The sequence below is a fragment of the Pristiophorus japonicus genome, chromosome 2 (genome assembly GCF_044704955.1).
Source record: "Pristiophorus japonicus isolate sPriJap1 chromosome 2, sPriJap1.hap1, whole genome shotgun sequence".
NCBI lineage: Eukaryota > Metazoa > Chordata > Chondrichthyes > Pristiophoridae > Pristiophorus > Pristiophorus japonicus.
The window spans coordinates 59,653,868-59,673,212 of NC_091978.1; the positions used below are offsets into that span (position 1 = coordinate 59,653,868).

At 44.5% G+C, this 19,345-nt stretch overlaps 1 protein-coding gene across 1 annotated transcript in view; it reads left to right on the forward strand.

The window, feature by feature from the left end:
- Window positions 1–19,345, forward strand: part of dcc (DCC netrin 1 receptor) — a gene marked incomplete at its 5' end in the record, with an annotated part of 1,018,431 nt that overhangs the window by 252,335 nt on the left and 746,751 nt on the right. Inside the window, one exon of the mRNA XM_070862030.1 lies at window positions 14,341–14,625. Within this exon, the coding sequence (XP_070718131.1) occupies window positions 14,341–14,625 (285 nt within the window). The remainder of the gene's footprint in view (window positions 1–14,340; window positions 14,626–19,345) is intronic.

Sequence of the window (19,345 nt, forward strand, 5' to 3'; positions counted from 1 at the left end):
CTCATAGCATCCTCCTCGCAGCTCACACTGCCACCCAACTTAGTGTCATCCGCAAATTTGGAGATACTACATTTAATCCCCTCGTCTAAATCATTAATGTACAGTGTAAACAGCTGGGGCCCCAGCACAGAACCTTATGGTACCCCACTAGTCACTGCCTGCCATTCTGAAAAGTACCCATTTACTCCTACTCTTTGCTTCCTGTCTGACAACCAGTTCTCAATCCATGTCAGCACACTACTCCCAATCCCATGTGCTTTAACTTTGCACATTAATCTCTTGTGTGGGACCTTGTCGAAAGCCTTCTGAAAGTCCAAATATACCACATCAACTGGTTCTCCCTTGTCCACTCTACTGGAAACATCCTCAAAAAATTCCAGAAGATTTGTCAAGCATGATTTCCCTTTCACAAATCCATGCTGACTTGGATCTATCATGTCACCTTTTTCCAAATGCGCTGCTATGACATCCTTAATAATTGATTCCATCATCTTACCCACTACCGATGTCAGGCTGACCGGTCTATAATTCCCTGTTTTCTCTCTCCCTCCTTTTCTAAAAAGTGGGGTTATATTGGCTACCCTCCACTCCATAGGAACTGATCCAGAGTCAATGGAATGTTGGAAAATGACTGTCAATGCATCCGCTATTCCCAAGGCCACCTCCTTAAGTACTCTGGGATGCAGTCCATCAGGCCCTGGGGATTTATCAGCCTTCAATCCCATCAGTTTTCCCCAACACAATTTCCCGACTAATAAGGATTTCCTTCAGTTCCTCCTCCTTACTAGACCCTCTGACCCCTTTTATATCCGGAAGGTTGTTGGGCGGACGCTGACATCGGCCCAGACAATTAGGCTGACGCTGAAGCAATGTCCCCACCTCCCTGTAGACCCCATGAAAGGGCCCGTGGTGGCATGATAGCTGCAAGAGCCTTACGTCAGGAGCTCATCAATGACCGCTTTGCCTTAAAGAACGTTGGTGTTATTTACAAGGCTGACACACTGTTGGGTGTGTAAGTTATACATCAATGGTGTGCATCACCTTGGTGACAGTTAAAGTTTAAGTTGATTGAAGTTAAGTGTAATTAAACCCTTTGATGTTAAGGAATCACCAGCATGTAACGGTACAACTATCTGAGCCAATGCGCTACAAGATTTTGTTAAATAAAAAACATTTAAACCGAACATTAGTCCGAAATCATCAGTATTTCTGTACAAACCAAACTTCCCCCACCCCCCACTCCTGCTTCTACTCCCCTCCTCTACCCTTTCCCATCCTGACTCCAAGCCACCTGGCCGAGGAGCTCCTCAGGCGATGCTTCATTGAGGCGGGGGGGCAGTGACTGTCGAAACACTGCTTGGACAGATACGGGAGAGGACGGTCCCGAGGTGAGAACGTGCTCCGAGCCAGAAGTAAGATATTGCTGCTGGCTCTCGTGTGGATGGCAATGGGGGTGCATCATCTTGGGGTGCAGTGTGGCGCTCTGGGACGAGTGAGAGCCCTCTGCCACCAGTGTTCCTGGCTACCAGCTCCAGGGGCCTTCTCCATCCCTTCCATGTTATATATTATTTGTTGGACGAAAACTCGGTGCCAACTATGTTCTTGGTGCTTAGTAGGCCTTTTGCTGCTGGTGAATCTCTGTCGTGCCTCCCACAACAGCCAGACAAGCACACACCACAGCCACACACGCTTTCAGTTCCTCTGAGCTCCCTCTCCCTCTGTCTCCTCTTCTGCACATGTCATGATGATCCTTGACCTCCTGAATCATGGGAATCGAGCATTGTCATGCCGTTGCGAAGGATGGCCACACTTTACGGCAGAAGGTCAAAAAAATTTAACGCTAACACCCATTTCATATCGCTCGCAGTAACGGCCATTTTCAAAAATTGAGACTAGGTGCTTTGAGAATGGGCGAGAAGCCGGCGATCTGAAAACCCTTTTTTACCGCCCACACCGGTATTATCACCCATATATAACACAAAAATGGAGATTCTAGTCCCATGACCTGCAAGCTTCCCTTCAAATCCCACACCACCCTGACTTGGAGTATATTGGTGTCCCTTCACTGTCACTGGATAAAATTCTGCAATTTACGACCTGACAGCAAACACCACAGCGGTTCAGGGAGAAAGCCAGCAACCACATTTATAGGCCAACTGGGATTGGGCAATAAATGCGATCTTGCCATTAACATCCATATTCCACTATTATATCAAAAAAGATAATCCTACTCAAATCATAGAAACATAGAAAATAGGTGCAGGAATAGGTCATTCGGACCTTCAAGCCTGCACTGCCATTCAATAAGATCATGGCTGATCATTCACCTCAGTACCCCTTTCCTGCTTTCTCTTCATACCCCTTGATCCCTTTAGCCGTAAGGGCCATATCTAACTCCCTCTTGAATATATCCAATGAACTGGCATCAACAACTCTCTGCGGCAGGGAATTCCACAGGTTAACAACTCTCTGCGTGAAGAAGTTTCTCCTCATCTCAGTCCGAAATGGCCTACCCCTTATCCTAAGACTGTGTCCCCTGGTTCTGGACTTCCCCAACATCGGGAACATTCTTCCCGCATCTAACATGTCCCGTCCCGTCAGAATCTTATATGTTTCTATGAGATCCCCTCTCATCCTTCTAGACTCCAGTGTATAAAGGCCCAGTTGATCCAGTCTCTCCTCATATGTCAGTCCAGTCATCCCTGGAATCAGTCTGGTGAACCTTTGCTGCACTCCCTCAATAGCAAGAACGTTCTTCCTCAGATTAGGAGACCAAAACTGAACACAATATTCCATGTGAGGCCTCACCAAGGCCCTGTACAACTGCAGTAAGACCTCCCTGCTCCTATACTCAATTCCCCTAGTTATGAAGGCCAACATGCCATTTGCCTTCTTCACCGCCTGCTGTACCTGCATGCCAACTTTCAATGACTGATGAACCATGACACCCAGGTCACATTGCACCTCCCCTTTTCCGAATCTGCCGCCATTCAGATAATATTCTGCCTTCGTGTTTTTGCCACCAAAGTGGATAGCCTCACATTTATCCACATTATACTGCATCTGCCATGCATTTGCCCACTCACCTAACCTGTCCAACTCACCCTGCAGCCTCTTAGCATCCTCTTCACAGCTCACACCGCCACCCAGTTTAGTGTCATCTGCAAACTTGGAGATATTACACTCAATTCCTTCATCCAAATCATTAATATATATTGTAAATAGCTGGGGTCCCAGCACTGATCCCTGGCGGCACTCCACTAGTCACTGCCTCCCATTCCGAAAAGGACCCGTTTATCCCGACTCTCTGCTTCCTGTCTGCCAACCAATTCTCTATCCATGCCAGTGCATTACCCCCAATACCATGTGCTTTGATTTTGCACACCGATCTCTTATGTGGGACCTTGTCAAAGGCCTTTTGAAAGTTCAAATACACCACATCCACTGGTTCTCCCTTGTCCTCTCTACTAGTTACATCCTCAAAAAATTCCAGAAGATTTGTCAAGCATGATTTCCCTTTCATAAATCCATGCTGACTTGGACCGATCCTGTCACTGCTCTGCAAATGCGCTGCTATTTCATCCTTAATAATTGATTCCAACATTTTCCCCACTACTGATGTCAGGCTAACCGGTCTATAATTACCTGTTTTCTCTCCCCCTCCTTTTTTAAAAAGTGGTGTTACATTAGCTACCCTCCAGTCCATAGGAACTGATCCAGAGTCGATAGACTGTTGGAAAATGATCACCAATGCATTCACTATTTCTAGGGCCACTTCCCTAAGTACTCTGGGATGCAGACAATCAGACCCCAGGGATTTATTAGCCTTCAATCCCATCAATTTCCCCAACACAATTTCCCGCTGAATAAGGATATCCTTCAGTTCCTCCTTCTCACTAGACCCTCGGTCCCCTAGTACCTCCGGAAGGTTATTTGTGTCTTCCTTCGTGAAGACAGAACCAAAGTATTTGTTCAATTGGTCTGCCATTTCTTTGTTCCCCATTATAATTTCACCTGAGTCTGACTGCAAGGGACCTACATTTGTCTTCACTAATCTTTTTCTCTTTATATATCTATAGAAGCTTTTGCAGTCAATTTTTATGTTCCCGGCAAGCTTCCTCTCGTACTCTATTTTCCCCCTCCTAATTAAACCCTTTGTCCTCCTCTGCTGAATTCTAAATTTCTCCCAGTCCTCAGGCTTGCTGCTTTTTCTGGCCAATTTATATGCCTCTTCCTTGGATCTAACACTATCCTTAATTTCCCTTGTTAGCCACGGTTGAGCCACCTTCCCAGTTTTGTTTTTACTCCAGACAGGGATGTACAATTGCTGAAGTTCATCCATGTGATTGATAAATGTTTGCCATTGCCTATCCACCGTCAACCCTTTAAGTATACTTTGCCAGTCTATTTTAGCCAATTCACGCCTCATGCCATCGAAGTTAGCTTTCCTTAAGTTCAGGACCTTAGTTTCTGAATTAACTGTTTCACTCTCTATCTTAATAAAGAATTCTACCATATTATGATCACTCTTCCCCAAGGGGCCTCGCACAACAAGATTGCTAATTAGTCCCTTCTCAGTCTAGGATGGCCAGCTCTCTAGTTGGTTCTTCGACATATTGGTCTAGAAAACCATCCCTAATACACTCCAGGAAATCCTCCTCCACCACATTGCTACCAGTTTGGTTAGCCCAATCAATATGTAAATTAAAGTCGCCCATGATAACTGCTGTACCTTTATTGCACGCATCCCTTATTTCTTGTTTGATGCTGTCCTCAACCTCACTAGTACTGTTTGGTGGTCTGTACACAACTCCCACTAGCTTTTTCTGCCCCTTGGTATTCCGTAGCTCCACCCATACCAATTCCACATCATCCAAGCCGATGTCCTTCCTTACTATTGCATTAATTTCCCCTTTAATCAGCAACGCCACCCTGCCTCCTTTTCCTTTCTGTCTATCTTTCCTAAATGTTGAATACCCCTGGATGTTGAGTTCCCAGCCTTGGTCACCCTGGAGCCATGTCTCTGTGATGCCAATCACATCGTATCCTTAAACTGCTATCTGCGCAGCTAATTCGTCCACCTTATTCCGAATACTCCTCGCATTGAGGCACAGAGCATTCAAGAATCATAGAAAAATTACGACACAAAAGGAGCCCATTCCGCCCATCTGAGGAGTAGCTAAATTAATGTAAAATTAGCCTGAAATTACTAAAATAACCATGATCAAATATAATTTAAATTAAAAAAAAATAAGTTAAAACAATTTAATTCTGCTTCCTTCCCTTTCTCCCCATTTTTTTAGTATTCTCCTTCGTCTGATTTTTTTTGTTGCTATTTGCTTTCTAATATAGCACATTTGAATGTTTTCTGTACTTTCATTTCATAAAAAAATGTATTTAAAACATTTACATTTTTGAAGTGGGAACAACTTTCCAAAAATAGTTGAGTTTTTAGCCAACTTAAAGCACGGAATGTAAATATTGAGCTGGTCATAATCCCTGAAGCCACAGCTCATTCTATGATGCATAAAAAGGCATCCAACACAGGAGGAATTCTGCCAAATGAGTATATTTGTCAGTGGTGTCGAGCAACAGACAAGTCTGCATCACCTGCAGTGCCGGAAAGGTTAACTCAATGGGGTGAAAAGTATTCAGTTCATTCAACAGATTCTCCTGATCACACATTTGATATTTCAAACCACTGAAACTAAAAGTTGCATTGCATACGTGTGAAATTGTGAACTGGCTGTCACTTTGTGGAGGGGAAGGAATGTCACATAAACGGAACTACACCACTGGCCTACTTTTACTTCAAAACTACAGTGACTTGCATTCTTGTCTAAATCTGAATGTTGGAGTGTAGTAATCTATTCATAACAGGCAACGTATTACAGAGGTTTGTTGTATTAATGAGAAAGGCCTTTCTTACTCATTTGTACTTGAAGCCATTCTAGGCATTATGTCCCATCTATAAAAAGATATGAACATAGAATGTTATGAATATAAATGGGAAATTCAACAGATCTGTGAGAGTGCGTGCGTATGTGTGTGGCGGGGGCGGGGGTGCGGTGGGGGAGGGGGGGTACAGTAATCGTATAAATTATAGCTCAGTGCCAAAGCATATGTTGTTACCTTAAGCGTAAGATCAAGAAAATTCAGCTACAGTACCAATGTATGATTCAATGCATGTATATCTTGATAGGAAACTGCCCTGTTAATAACATAAGACTCCAAAGGAAGTCTTATTACATAAGAACATAAGAAATAGGAGCAGGAGTAGGCCATACAGCCCCTCGAGCCTGCTCCACCATTTAATACGATCATGGCTGATCCGATCATGGACTCAGGTCCACTTCCTTGCCCGCTCCCCTTATTCCCTTATCGGTTAAGAAACTGTCTATCTCTGTCTTAAATTTATTCAATGACCCAGCTTCCACAGCTCTCTGAGGCAGCAAATTCCACAGATTTACAACCCTCTGAACGAAGAAATTCCTCCTCATCTAAGTTTTAAATGGACAGCCCCTTATTCTAAGATGATGCCCCCTAGTTCTCGTCTCCCCTAACAGTGGAAACATCCTCTCTGCATCCACCTTGTCAAGCCCCCTCATAATCTTATACGTTTCAATAAGATCACCTCTCATTCTTCTGAATTCCAATGAGTAGAGGCCCAACCTACTCAATCTTTCCTCATAAGTCAAATCCCTCATCTCAGGAATTAACCTAGTGAACCTTCTCTGAACTGCCTCCAAAGCAAGTATATCCTTTCTTAAATATGGAAACCAAAGCTGTACGCAGTATTCCAGGTGTGGCCTCACCAATACCCTGTATAACTGCAGCAAGACTTTTATACTCCATCCCTGCTTTTATTCTCCATCCCCTTTGCAATAACGGCCAAGATTCCATTTGCCTTCCTGATCACTTGCTGTACCTGCATACTAACCTTTTGTGTTTCATGCACCAGGACCCCCAGGTCCCACTGTACTGCAGCACTTTGAAAATTTTCTCCATTTAAATAATAACTTGCTCTTTGATTTTTTTCTGCCAAAGTGCATAACCTCGCACTTTACAAAATGATACTCCATCTGCCAAATTTTTGCCTACTCACTTAGCCTGTCTATGTCAGGTTTTTTGTGTCCTCCTCACACGTTGCTTTTCCTCCCATCTTTGTATCATCAGCAAACTTGGCTACATTACACTCAGTCCCTTCTTTCAAGTCGTTAATATCGATTGTAAATAGTTGGGGTCCCAGCACTGATCCCTGCAGCACCCCACTAGTTACTGATTGCCAACCCGAGAATGAACCATTTATCCCGACTCTCTGTTTTCTGTTAGTTAGCCAATCCTCTATCCATGCTAATATATTACCCCCAACCCCGTGAACTTTTGTCTTATGCAGTAACCTTTTATGTGGCACCTTGACACATGCCTTCTGGAAGTCCAAATACACCACATCCACTGGTTCCCCTTTATCCACCCTGTTCGTTACATCCTCAAAGAATTTCAACAAATTTGTCAAACATGACTTCCCCTTCATGAATCCATGCTGACTTTGCCTGACCGAATTTTGCTTTTCCAAATATCCTGCTACTGCTTCTTTAATAATGGACTCCAACATTTTCCCAACCACAGATGTTAGGCTAACTGGTCTATAGTTTCCTGCTTTTTGTCTGCCTCCTGTTTTAAATAGGGTTACATTTTCAGTTTTCCAATCTGCTGGGACCTCCCCAGAATCCAGGAGATTTTGGTAAATTACAACCAATTCATTATTCTCTGATCGTTGGAGCTGTACACTCACATCAACTAAGAAATGGGTTGAGATTGGTCTCATTTATTTCACCATGACTCTTACAACAGGAAGATAGAAAAACATTTCATTCTGTCAGTCTGGATTGGATTCCAACCCAGTCTCTTTGCTTTCCAGTCCATGCCTTTCATCCTGGGCTCCAGACCAAATAGCACTTTAGGTGTATTCTAATCTTCTGTTTGAAAAACATTGTCAAAGGCAGCGAATTCAGATTCACTTCATCACGAGATAAATGTGCAAGGGGCAGAAACTGGCATCCAATTAATCTCATCACAGACAGAATCGCACAAACTGCTAATCTCACTGTTGGTTTGGAGACCCCTGCCGATACTCTTATTTGTCAGTGGTTCACGTTTACCTTGTTTAAGTCTGATTCATGTTGTTCTACATAATTATCGCTACTGCAGACTCTGCTGGAGCTGTGTAAAGGTACACTGGCTGCCGTTCAGCAATTGTCATCTCAGTTGAAATAGTCGTATTGGAAATGACTGAACTTAAGAAATCATGAACATCTTGTGGACTGCTTCATGGTGCAGTATTGGAGAATTCAGCATGGTCAGAGGTGTCGCCCTTCAGCTGAGATGCTAAAGTGAGACCCCACAAAAAACATTCTGGAGGTAATGGGAACCAAGGGTCTAGAGAGAATGAGGAACTTAAAGAAAAATAAGTATAAGTAAAGACATAGGGGGCGAGATTGGCCCTCGCCCTGATTGGTTTTAAACATTCGTTCATGGGATGTGGGCACGGTGGCAAAGCCAGCATTTATTGCCCATCCCTAATTCAGCTTACAGCGTAGTATACTTAACAAAAGGTGACAATTGAACAGGAGCTCGCAGCTCTTAGTCTCTGGAATCTATTGGACGCAAGTGACGTCATCTTTAGTCTGTTCGTTACTCGCCTGTTTGGAGGTATTCTTTGAGTATCGATGTTTTAACCTATTTCTTATCAAAGGTTTGGCTTCTCAGTGTCCACATATGGTCTTTAACAAAATCACCTTTTTAAAATGAGTTTGAGTGGTCAAAATACCATTGTCACTCAGATCCGAGGTAATATCTTAGCCACTCCTGCCTCCAGTAATTTTCCATCAACTCTACTTTGTCCATGTTATACATTCTTTTACCTCAATGGAGTTTGCCTTATCTCTTTTACTCCTAACAAGCAGTGCCCGGTTTGGTACCAAGGGCCCATTTCACACTGTCTCTCTAGTCTTGGATGGTGCCCAGACTATCTCACTTTAATCTATCAGAGGGGTACCTTAATTCCAATGATCTGCTTTATTTTATGTTTCTTTATACTAACTATAGTTCAAATATCTTTGTAATTAGTTTTGTTAAATTAACTCTAATTTCTACTCTATATGTTATTTAAGAATTAGACCTTCACTAGCAGCCTGTGGCTGCTTGTGATCTGAGCTTAGTCAAAACTGCTTTTTTGACTGCCTTTGCATACATTTGAGCAGTCTCTAACATTCCCATGCCCACAGAGATTCATGGGTAAGATTAATTTGGTCAATGACTACAACTTAATTTATATAAGAATCTCTAATACCAGTCCTTTGATAAGTGATGAGCCACCTTCTTGAACTGCTGCAGACCGTGTGTTGAAGATACTCCCACAGTGCTGTTAGAGAAAGTGCCGGGATTTTGACCCAGCGACGCTGAAGGAACGGCGATATACTTCCAAGTCAGGATGGTGTGTGATTTGGAGGGGATTGGGGGTGGTAACCTTCCGGTGCCAGGACTTTTAGCGCCTGGTCTGGAAGTCCCGTCCCCGACATAGAATTGGGCCGTGTGCCCCTCAAAGGAAGCAGAGCGCTGTCTCAGGCACACCGCTTCCTTGGAGGGGCGCTCCCGGGGTGGCAGCACTGAGCTGAGGACACCAGCGCTATGCGAATGTTCATTTAAAGGGGTGAGCCGCTGTACACTCTGCAGGCCCTTTACTGGCTAGCCACTAGGGGGGGATCTGATGGCAGGGAAGGAGGTAGCTTGGTGGGCTGAGAGGAAGCACTCATGCTCCTCCTGGCCCACAAGCAGTGCTGTAAGGCCACTTTCCATTTCCCCCAAAGCTGTCCATGCCTTCCTTGAGCTGCCGGGTTTCCCGAAGGCTGGGACGTAGCCAACCTGCCACCTGGGATTGGCTTGGCTGCCTACCCACTGTCTTGCTTCCGTTTAACCTGGAAGTGGGCGGGTTGGAGGCAGCTTGGGGTTCAGATTTTTAAAACGTTTACATCTCACCCGACCCCAACCCAACCATTTTGGAGAGGGGAGCGGTGGGGGGTGGGGAAAGGTTAAAATACCCCCTATGTTACTATGTAAGTGAAAGTAAACAAAGAAAATCTACTATATAGCCTCGTTGGACATGTTCAAGAGATAATGAGAAAATCCAATTCAATTATATGAGTTGAGTCTTTTTATAGTTGCTTTGTTTTACCAATGGTGCCAGTTAGCCATATTAGAAACATAGAAAATAGGTGTAAGAGTAGGCCATTTGGCCCTTAGAGCCTGCACCACCATTCAATAAGATCATGGCTGATCATTCACCTCAGTACCCCTTTCCTGCTTTCTCTCCTTACCCCTTGATCCCTTTAGCCGTAAAGGCCATATCTAACACCTCTTGAATATATCCAATGAACTGGCATCAACAACTCTCTGCGGTAGGGAATTCCACAGGTTAATAACTCCCTGCGTGAAGAAGTTTCTCCTTATCTCAGTCCTAAATGGCTTACCCCTTATCCTTAGACTGTGTCCCCTGGTTCTGGACTTCCCCAACATCGGGAACATTCTTCTTGCATCTAACCTGTCCAGTCCCATCAGAATTTTATATGTTTCTATGAGATCCCCTCTCATCCTTCTAAACTCCAGTGAATCGATCCAGTCTCTCCTCATATGTCAGTCCTGCCATCCCAGGAATCAGTCTGGTGAACCTTCGCTGCACTCCCTCAATAGCAAGAACGTCCTTCCTCAGATTAGGAGACCAAAACTGAACACAATATTCCAGGTGAGGCCTCACCAAGGCCCTGTACAACTGCAGTAAGACCTCCCTGCTCCTATACTCAAAACCCCTAACTATGAAGGTCAACATACCATTTGCCTTCTTCACCGCCTGCTGTATCTGCATGCCAACTTTCAATGACTGATGTACCATGACACCCAGGTCTCATTGCGCCTCCCTTTTTCCTAATCTGCCGCCATTCAGATAATATTCTGCCTCTGTGTTTTTGCCCCCAACGTGGATAACCTCACATTTATCCACATTATACTGCATCTGCCATGCATTTGCCCACTCACCTAACCTGTCCAAGTCACCCTGCAGCCTCTTAGCATCCTCTTCACAGCTCACACCACCACCCAGTTTAGTGTCATCTGCAAACTTGGAGATATTACAGTCAATTCCTTTATCCAAATCATTAATGTATATTGTAAATAGCTGGGGTCCCAGCACTGAGCCCTGCAGCATCTCACTAGTCACTGCCTGCCATTCTGAAAAGGACCCGTTTATCCCAGCACTCTGCTTCCTGTCTACCAACTAGTTCTTTATCCACATCAGTACATTACCCCTAATACCATGTGCTTTAATTTTGCACACCAATCTCATGTGTGGGATCTTGTCAAAAGCCTTTTGAAAGTCCAAATACACCACATCCACTGGTTCTCCCTTGTCCACTCCACTATTTACATCCTCAAAAAATTCCAGAAGATTTGTCGAGCATGATTTCCCTTTCATAAATCCATGTTGACTTGGACCGATCCTGTCACTGCTTTCCAAATGCGCTGTTATTTCATCTTTAATAATTGATTCCAACATTTTCCCCACTACTGATGTCAGGCTAACCGCTCTATAATTACCCGTTTTCTCTCTCCCTCCTTTTTTTAAAAGTGATTTTACATTAGCTACTCTCCAGTTCATAGGAACTAATCCAGATTCGATAGACTGTTGGAAAATGCTCACCAATGCATCCACTATTTTTAGGGCCACTTCCTTCTGGGATGCGGACTATCAGACCCTGGGGATTTATTGGCCTTCAATCCCATCAATTTCCCTAACATAATTTCCTGACTAATAAGGATTTCCTTCAGTTCCTCCTCACTAGACCCTTGATCCCCTAGTACTTCCGGAAGGTTAGTTGTGTCTTCCTTCGTGAAGATAGAACCAAAGTATTTGTTCAACTGGTCTGCCATTTCTTTGTTCCCCATTATAAATTCACCTGAATCTGACTGCAAGGGACCTATGTTTGTCTTCACTAATCTTTTTTTCTTCGCATATCTATAGAAGCCTTTGCAGTTAATTTATATGAAAAATTTGCATTAGCTGAATATGACACTTCATCATAACTTTTGTGGATTTAATTTTCTCTGGTAGTGTATTGGTTAATGTGGTCCCATATAATACCCTTGTGCAATATTTTAATACAGTTGTTAACCAGTTTGGCTTACAAGAATAAATTAATCCTATTAGAGAGACAGGTATTCTATTGGATAGTCAGAAATGTGATTTGTTTGCTTGGGCTTTTTTTTGGTGCTCATCAGGGTGCTGGAGGTTAATGCATATTTCTTCCATTTTCGAAATCTAGCCTCAATCACTCACGTCAGGATGCAGAGTAAATCTCATTCTATTTTGTTCCAGTGAAGTACCTTAATCCGAAACCTTAGAAGAACAAGCACTGTTTGCATCAATGCAACACTTCCATTCCCACATCAGCTTTCTTTATGGTTTCTCTGAATGAGATTGCAAAATTAGTATGAAATTATGGTAAACTATAACCAGTTTTGTGTTGTGGACTTTTGCCCAAATAGCAATCAGGTTGGGACATTGTAAACTCATTCAATGTACGATCTTTACACCAACAAGATGAGGATGAAGGCCACGATAGAGTCCAAGTAATCATATATTGACTTGGGTGGACAATATTTGATGGCCAAATGACCTTTTCTCATTCTGGGCTTTCTTATATTGTTATGCACCAACAGTCTGGTCTGGATTTGAGCTCGAGCTGCACGTGGAAGGACAATGTGCTAACCCACGCTACTGCTCAGGCCTTTGAATAATTATAGAAACATAGAAACATAGAAAATATGTGCAGGACTAGGCCATTCGGCCCTTCGAGCCTGCACCACCATTCAATAAGATTATGGCTGATCATTCCCACAGTATCCCTTTCCTGCTTTCTCTCCATACCCCTTGATCCCCTTAGCCGTAAGGGCCATATCTAACACCCTCTTGAATATATCCAATTAACTAACAACAACAACTCTCTGCGGCAGGGAATTCCACAGGTTACAACTCTCTCAGTCCTAAATGGCCTACCCCTTATCCTCAGACTGTGTCCCCTGGTTCTGGACTTCCCCAACATCAGGAACATTCTTCCCGCATCTAACCTGTCCCGTCCCGTCAGAATCTTATATGTTTCTATGAGATCCCCTCTCATCTTTCTAAACTCCAATGTATAAAGGCCGAGTTGATCCAGTCTCTCCTCATATGTCAGTCCTGCCATCCCGGGAATCAGTCTGGTGAACCTTCGCTGCACTCCCTCAATCGCAAGATTATGAGACCAAAACTGAACACAATATTCCAGGTAAGGCCTTACCAACGCCCTGTACAACTGCGGTAAGACCTCCCTGCTCCTATACTCAAATCCCCTAGCTATGAAGGCCAACATATCATTTGCCTTCTTCACCACCTGCTGTACCTCTATGCCAACTTACAATGACTGATGTATCATGACACCCAGGTCTCGTTGCACCTCCCCTTTTCCTAATCTGCCGCCATTCAGATAATATTCTGCCTTCGTGTTTTTGCCCCCAAAGTGGATAACCTCACATTTATCTACATTTTACTGCATCTACCATGCAGTTGCGCACTCACCTAACCTGTCGAAGTCACCCTGCAGCCTCTTAGCATCCCCCTCACATCTCACACCATCACCCAGTTTAGTGTCATCTGCAAACTTGGAGATATTACACTCAATTCCTTCATCCAAATCATTGATGTATATTGCAAAGGCTGGGGTCCCAGCACTGAGCCCTGCGGCACTCCACTAGTCACTGCCTGCCATTCTGCAAAGGATCCGTTTTTCCCGACTCTCTGCTTCCTGTCTGCCAACCAGTTCTCTATCCACATCAGTATCTTACCCCCAATACCATGTGCTTTGATTTTGCACACCAATCTCTTGTGTGGGACCTTGTCAAAAGCCTTTTGAAAGTCCAAATACACCACATCCACTGGTTCTCCCTTGTCCACTCTACTAGTTATCTACCCTAATGCTCAAAAGCTATCTGTACATTCACTGTATCTCCCAGTTACTTCTGATGCGTGTAATGGGGTGATACTGCCTGTTCGACAATAGTTAAGACGAGGCATTTTGTGTAGACCTCTCCCATATTGTAACATCATAAAGCTCTGCTTCACTGAAATCAATAAAGCAGGTGCTAACTGCAGCCAATAATCCTCGTATAATGTTGTCACTATGATGGCAAAGGATTTGACCTTCGCCCATCAACTTTTAACAATGTCTAATAAATATCTGCTCTTTTTTCTAGGTCCACTGAGATTCATCTCACAGACGGAGCCAGCCTTTGCTTATGCGGGAGACGTTGCCCTGCTGAAATGTGAAGTTACCGGTGAACCTATGCCTTCCATTCATTGGCAGAAAAACCACTACGATCTGAACCCAAGCGCTGACGACACTCGTGTGGTTGTTCTCCCTTCTGGCTCCTTGATGATCAGCAAGCTTCAGGCAGGGGATGGCGGGTCGTACCGTTGCCTGGCAGAAAATCCTGGGAGCTCAAGAACTGGAAATGATGTTGACCTTCAAGTTGTATCTGGTAAGAGGACGTTAAGTGCTCTTAAAGGTTATCGGTGCTGCAGAACAGAAAATATGTCCACCGTGCTCCATTAAAGGTGGTTATTTGCTCCCATTAAGGGTTGTTTGCATTATGGAACAGAGGAGTTTCTCATTTTACGCAGCCACAATTCAATTACTCAACATGAAATGGGGGAATGCCTGTTTCTCTTCATAATTAAATGATTCAGTTGTGCAGCTGCTGAGAATCTGAGAGAAGTGTTAAGTATTAAGCACTCTCACATCAGGCATACTGCAGTCCGTTGCAGAGTAAAGCTCCTTCTAATCAGCAACAATAATACGCCTTTGCACTAACCTCAGAACAGCATCCCCATACTGCACTAATGTAACATTTCAATTTCCCACAGGACTCATCCTCTTGACCTTTCCCAGAGAGATTTTCACTGCGCTGCCAAGTACGACTGCCCAAAGCCATTTCACTTAAGACTATTACAACCTAGTAGATAGAGGAACGTTTCAGCCCAGCAGTCAAAGCGGAAGTTGAACCCCAGGTCGCAGAATTGAAGAAACAATGTGCTAATGCACTGAGTGGCAGAGACACAACATTGGCCACCCTTTTAGTGGGAACATTTGTATAAAAGTGGCACGAGTCGTTATTTCAACAATGACGTGTGTGAATACTTTGGATTTTATAGTGATAGGACTTAGATTCATGCCTGTGATTCCACACAGGATGAGTTTCAGGTCGTGACCACCCGTTGAATATGATTTTTCATTCTCTCATGAGACTAACCGTAACTCACTTGTGGCGATGCAGATCATATTTCACAGCTGTTCATGCCTCATCCTGGGCATATTTGTACTGAGCAAGAATTTCAATATCAACAACAGGCCACCAATGGGGAAACAGTAATCTGTATCTTGGTCAGCAACACTGCTTCTATTGTTGCCACTAAGCAGTGAGTTCTGCTCCACAGTGATACAATGAACCAACTGAGGAGGATAAAGAATATTGCTGTGAATGCTTGGCTGCCTTAAGCAATTTATCTGTGCAATGACTCTTCTGATACCTGCTGTTTTAAATCTAAAAGAATTCTGAGTCTTGGATTCCATGATCTTTATTCATACAATGTAGATTTTGGTTTGATAGATCTATAATGTGCCTGAAGTCAGGCGAGTCAAAAAGCACGCTGGTACTGATATGTTCTCAATGGCTTTTACCATAGTGCTTTATTTGGAATGCCAACAGAGATTAATTGGCCCCGATATTTACCGGAAGGCAGGTAGGGAGCGGGGGGAAAACCCAGAAATTTTGGGAAGGCGGAGGTCCTGCTGAATTTAATGCAGGATGTCATTGACATTTTAAAATTCCGTTTCCCGTCCAGCAGCCGGCCAGATTGACGGGGCGTAGGAGACAGTCCCTGGCGATCGGGCATGATGGGGGGCGGCAAAGATCACGGGGCATAAGGGAGGTGGGGGACCAACTATTGGGAGGGAGGAAAAGATGGCCGGGCATAAAGGGGATGGGGAGAGGGGAGAGGGGTGGGGGGGTCAGACAGACAATCTGGGGGGAGCCAAAGATCGCGAATCATGAGGCATGTGATCACAGATTTGAAGGGGATGGTGGCCGATTGCGGCAGAAGGCTTCCTGGAGGGACTGTGAGGGGCTGCTCCTCCTGGCTCACAAGCAGTGCTATAAAATGCACTTAACTGCTTGATCCGGCTGTTCCCGTCTCCATTTAGCTTAGTCCTGAGTCCTGGGAAATCCAGACGACCAGGGTTAAATTTAAATCAGTTGTTCACTGACACTGTGGGAGCCTGATTTAAATATTATAATGAACTGTCCTGCCTCTTGAGAGCGGGTTGCAGACACGCCACGCAACCCGCCACCGTAGAAACGGCAGTCAAGGATACGCGGAGGGTTGGGGTCACTTTGCGCGATTTAAAATTTTTATCCACTCCCATGGGGTGAGGTGTAGTGGCCAGGAAACCAGGAATATGGGTTTCCTGGAGGTTCTGGCAAATTTAACAGCAGGATTTGTTTTAAAGTTTTGGGCTCTATTTTCCAGCTTGAGAGGCTGGCTGGCTGTCAGGCGAGAAGGCCTGTGGCACCAGGCCCCAGCCAGGGAGCGGAGAGGAGGAAAGGATGGAGAGATTATGGTTGGGGTGGTGAGGGGGTGGGCATGTATGGATCGGCGGAGGGGGTGGAGGATGGATCCATGGGGGGAGGGGGCATGGCTAGATTATGGGCTGGATACATCAGAGAGGGGCGGGGGAGTGGAAAGGAGCAGGAAGAGATCCTGTGGGTCCAATTGCAGGGAGGAAGGAATCCATTCAAGTGGAGTGGGAAACAGGTTATCTGGACGGGCCAGGATGAAGCACCCCTGCTTCTCCTGGCTCACAAGCAGTGATGGAAAGGCACTTACCTGATGGAACCAGCCATTCTCGCCTCCCTTCACTATCGGATTTCCTGAGCCCTGGAAAACTCGGCTCGCAGTTGTTTAATTTAAAACAAATCTAAAATTTGAGGCACATAGCCTCATTAAAGTATTTAAATTAGGGACCCACCTCTGGAGAGCAGGTTAGTCATTCGACCCCAAACCACCTCCGTTAAAACCGGAAGTGGGCGTGTTGGACTCGCGGTGGTGGTGTTTCCCAATTTTGAATTTTTAAGCCCCCCCTCCTCTGCCCTCTCCCAGCTGTCCTGCTGGGTTAACATACCCCCCTGGTCTTTCAACTGTTGAGAGACATGGATACTGTCAATGTAAGATAAATATTTGATTTAGACATTGAGCATTAATTTATAATCAGCCTAAAGTGGGACCAGAAATTAGAAGGCTTTTTCTCCCCAGAGTACTGCATGCGTGGATCAGATGGCCAGCTAAAGCAATGGCACTTGGGATGGCTAACTCCTTTAGAAAAGAGCTGAAGATGTAATTGATTGAGCATGGAGTTCAGAGGGCAGCGATACGGTGATATTGCGGTCTTTGGGGGGTGGGGAGGGGGAGTACAGCAGTTTGTTCATTTTCTTCACGAAGAGAGAGAAGGATAATGCAGTCAGCCTAATTTCAGCTGAGTGTAAACTCTTGGACCACAATGTTTAGGGGAGGCAGTTAGGTAGCACTGGCGGGGGTGGCGGGGGGGGGGGGGGGGGCGATTGAATCTAAAAGTCTTTTAAAATTTAAGGCAAACTGCTTCATTAATATAGATCAATACCTCTCTAGAGCAGGTGAGTCACATGTTAGAAAGTTGGTTGATGGACAGGAAACCAAAGGTTAGGGTAAATGGGTATTGCTTGGATTGAAGAAGGACAAAGTAGTGCCGTAAAGTGCACTTTGCGACTTGTGTATGATTTGGTCTGGTGCTTACCGCTAAACTTTGCGGAGGACACAAAAACAGGCAGTTTGGCCAGTAACAAACTTTAGGAAGGCATCGACTGGTCAGCAGATTGGGCAAAGAGAAGGTAGCGCACTTAGAATCATAGAATCATAGAATAGTACAGCACAGACGGAGGCCATTCGGCCCATTGAGTCTACGCTGGCTCTTTTGAAGTGCAGTACAATTTGTCCCACTCCCCTGCTCTTTCCCCATATCCCTGCAATATTTTCTCCTTGAAGTACTTATCCAATTCCCACCACTCAATCAGGCAGTGCATTCTAAATCCTAGCCACTCATTGCATAAAACATTTTTTCCTCATGTTGCCTTTGGTTCTTTTGTCAGAAATCACCTTAAATCTGTGCCCTTTGGTTATCAACCTTAAAGTAATTGGAAACAGTTTCTCAATATGTACTCTATCTAAACTATCTAACTTAAGGGGTACGGTAGCATAGTGGTTATGTTACTCGACTAGTAATCCAGAGGCCTGGAATAATGATCTGGAGATGTGAGTTCAAATCCCACCATGGGGAATTTAAATTCAGTTAATTAAATAAATCTGAAATAAATAAACAATGGTTACCATGGAACTACTGGGTTGTTGTAAAAATCAATTTGGTTCACTAATGTCCTTTAGGGAAGGATATCTGCTGTCTGTATCCAGTCTGACTTATATGTGACTCCAGATCCACAGCAAAGTAGTTGACTCTTAATTACCCTCTGAAATGGTGGCTCACCACCAACTTCTCAAGGGCAATTAGGGATGGGCAATAAATGCTGACCTTGCTGGTAACGCACACATCATGTAAACGAATAAAAAAAAAACCTTCATGATTTTAAACACCTCTATCAAATCTTCTCTGCTCTGAGGAGAACAACACAGCTTCTCCAGTCTATATACGTAACTGTAATCCCTGATCCCTACCTGGCACCATTCTCATAAATCTCCTCTGCGCCCACTCTAAAGCACCCCCCCCATAGTGTGGTGCCCAGAACTGGACACAACAATCCAGCTGTGGGGATGAACCAGTGCTCTATACAGCTTCAGCATAACTTCCTGGCTTTTGAACTCGAAGGCTGGAACTTTCTCCAGGGAGGCAGGTTGGTTTCGGGAGGCCTCCGAGATTGGCGGGAAACCTGGGTGGCCGGGTTCCCCGCAGGCCTTGCCGTTAAAGTTACCGCTGATTTGCATGCAAGGCCTTGGATTTCTGTCTGCAGCCAGCTGGATTTTTTAGGGGAAAATTCCAGCCTAAGTCTCTATTTATAAAGCCCAGGGTCCCATATGCTTTATTTATCACTTTGTTAACCTGTCCTGCCACCTTCAAAGATTTGTGCACCCCCAGTTCTCTCTCTTCTTGCACCCCCT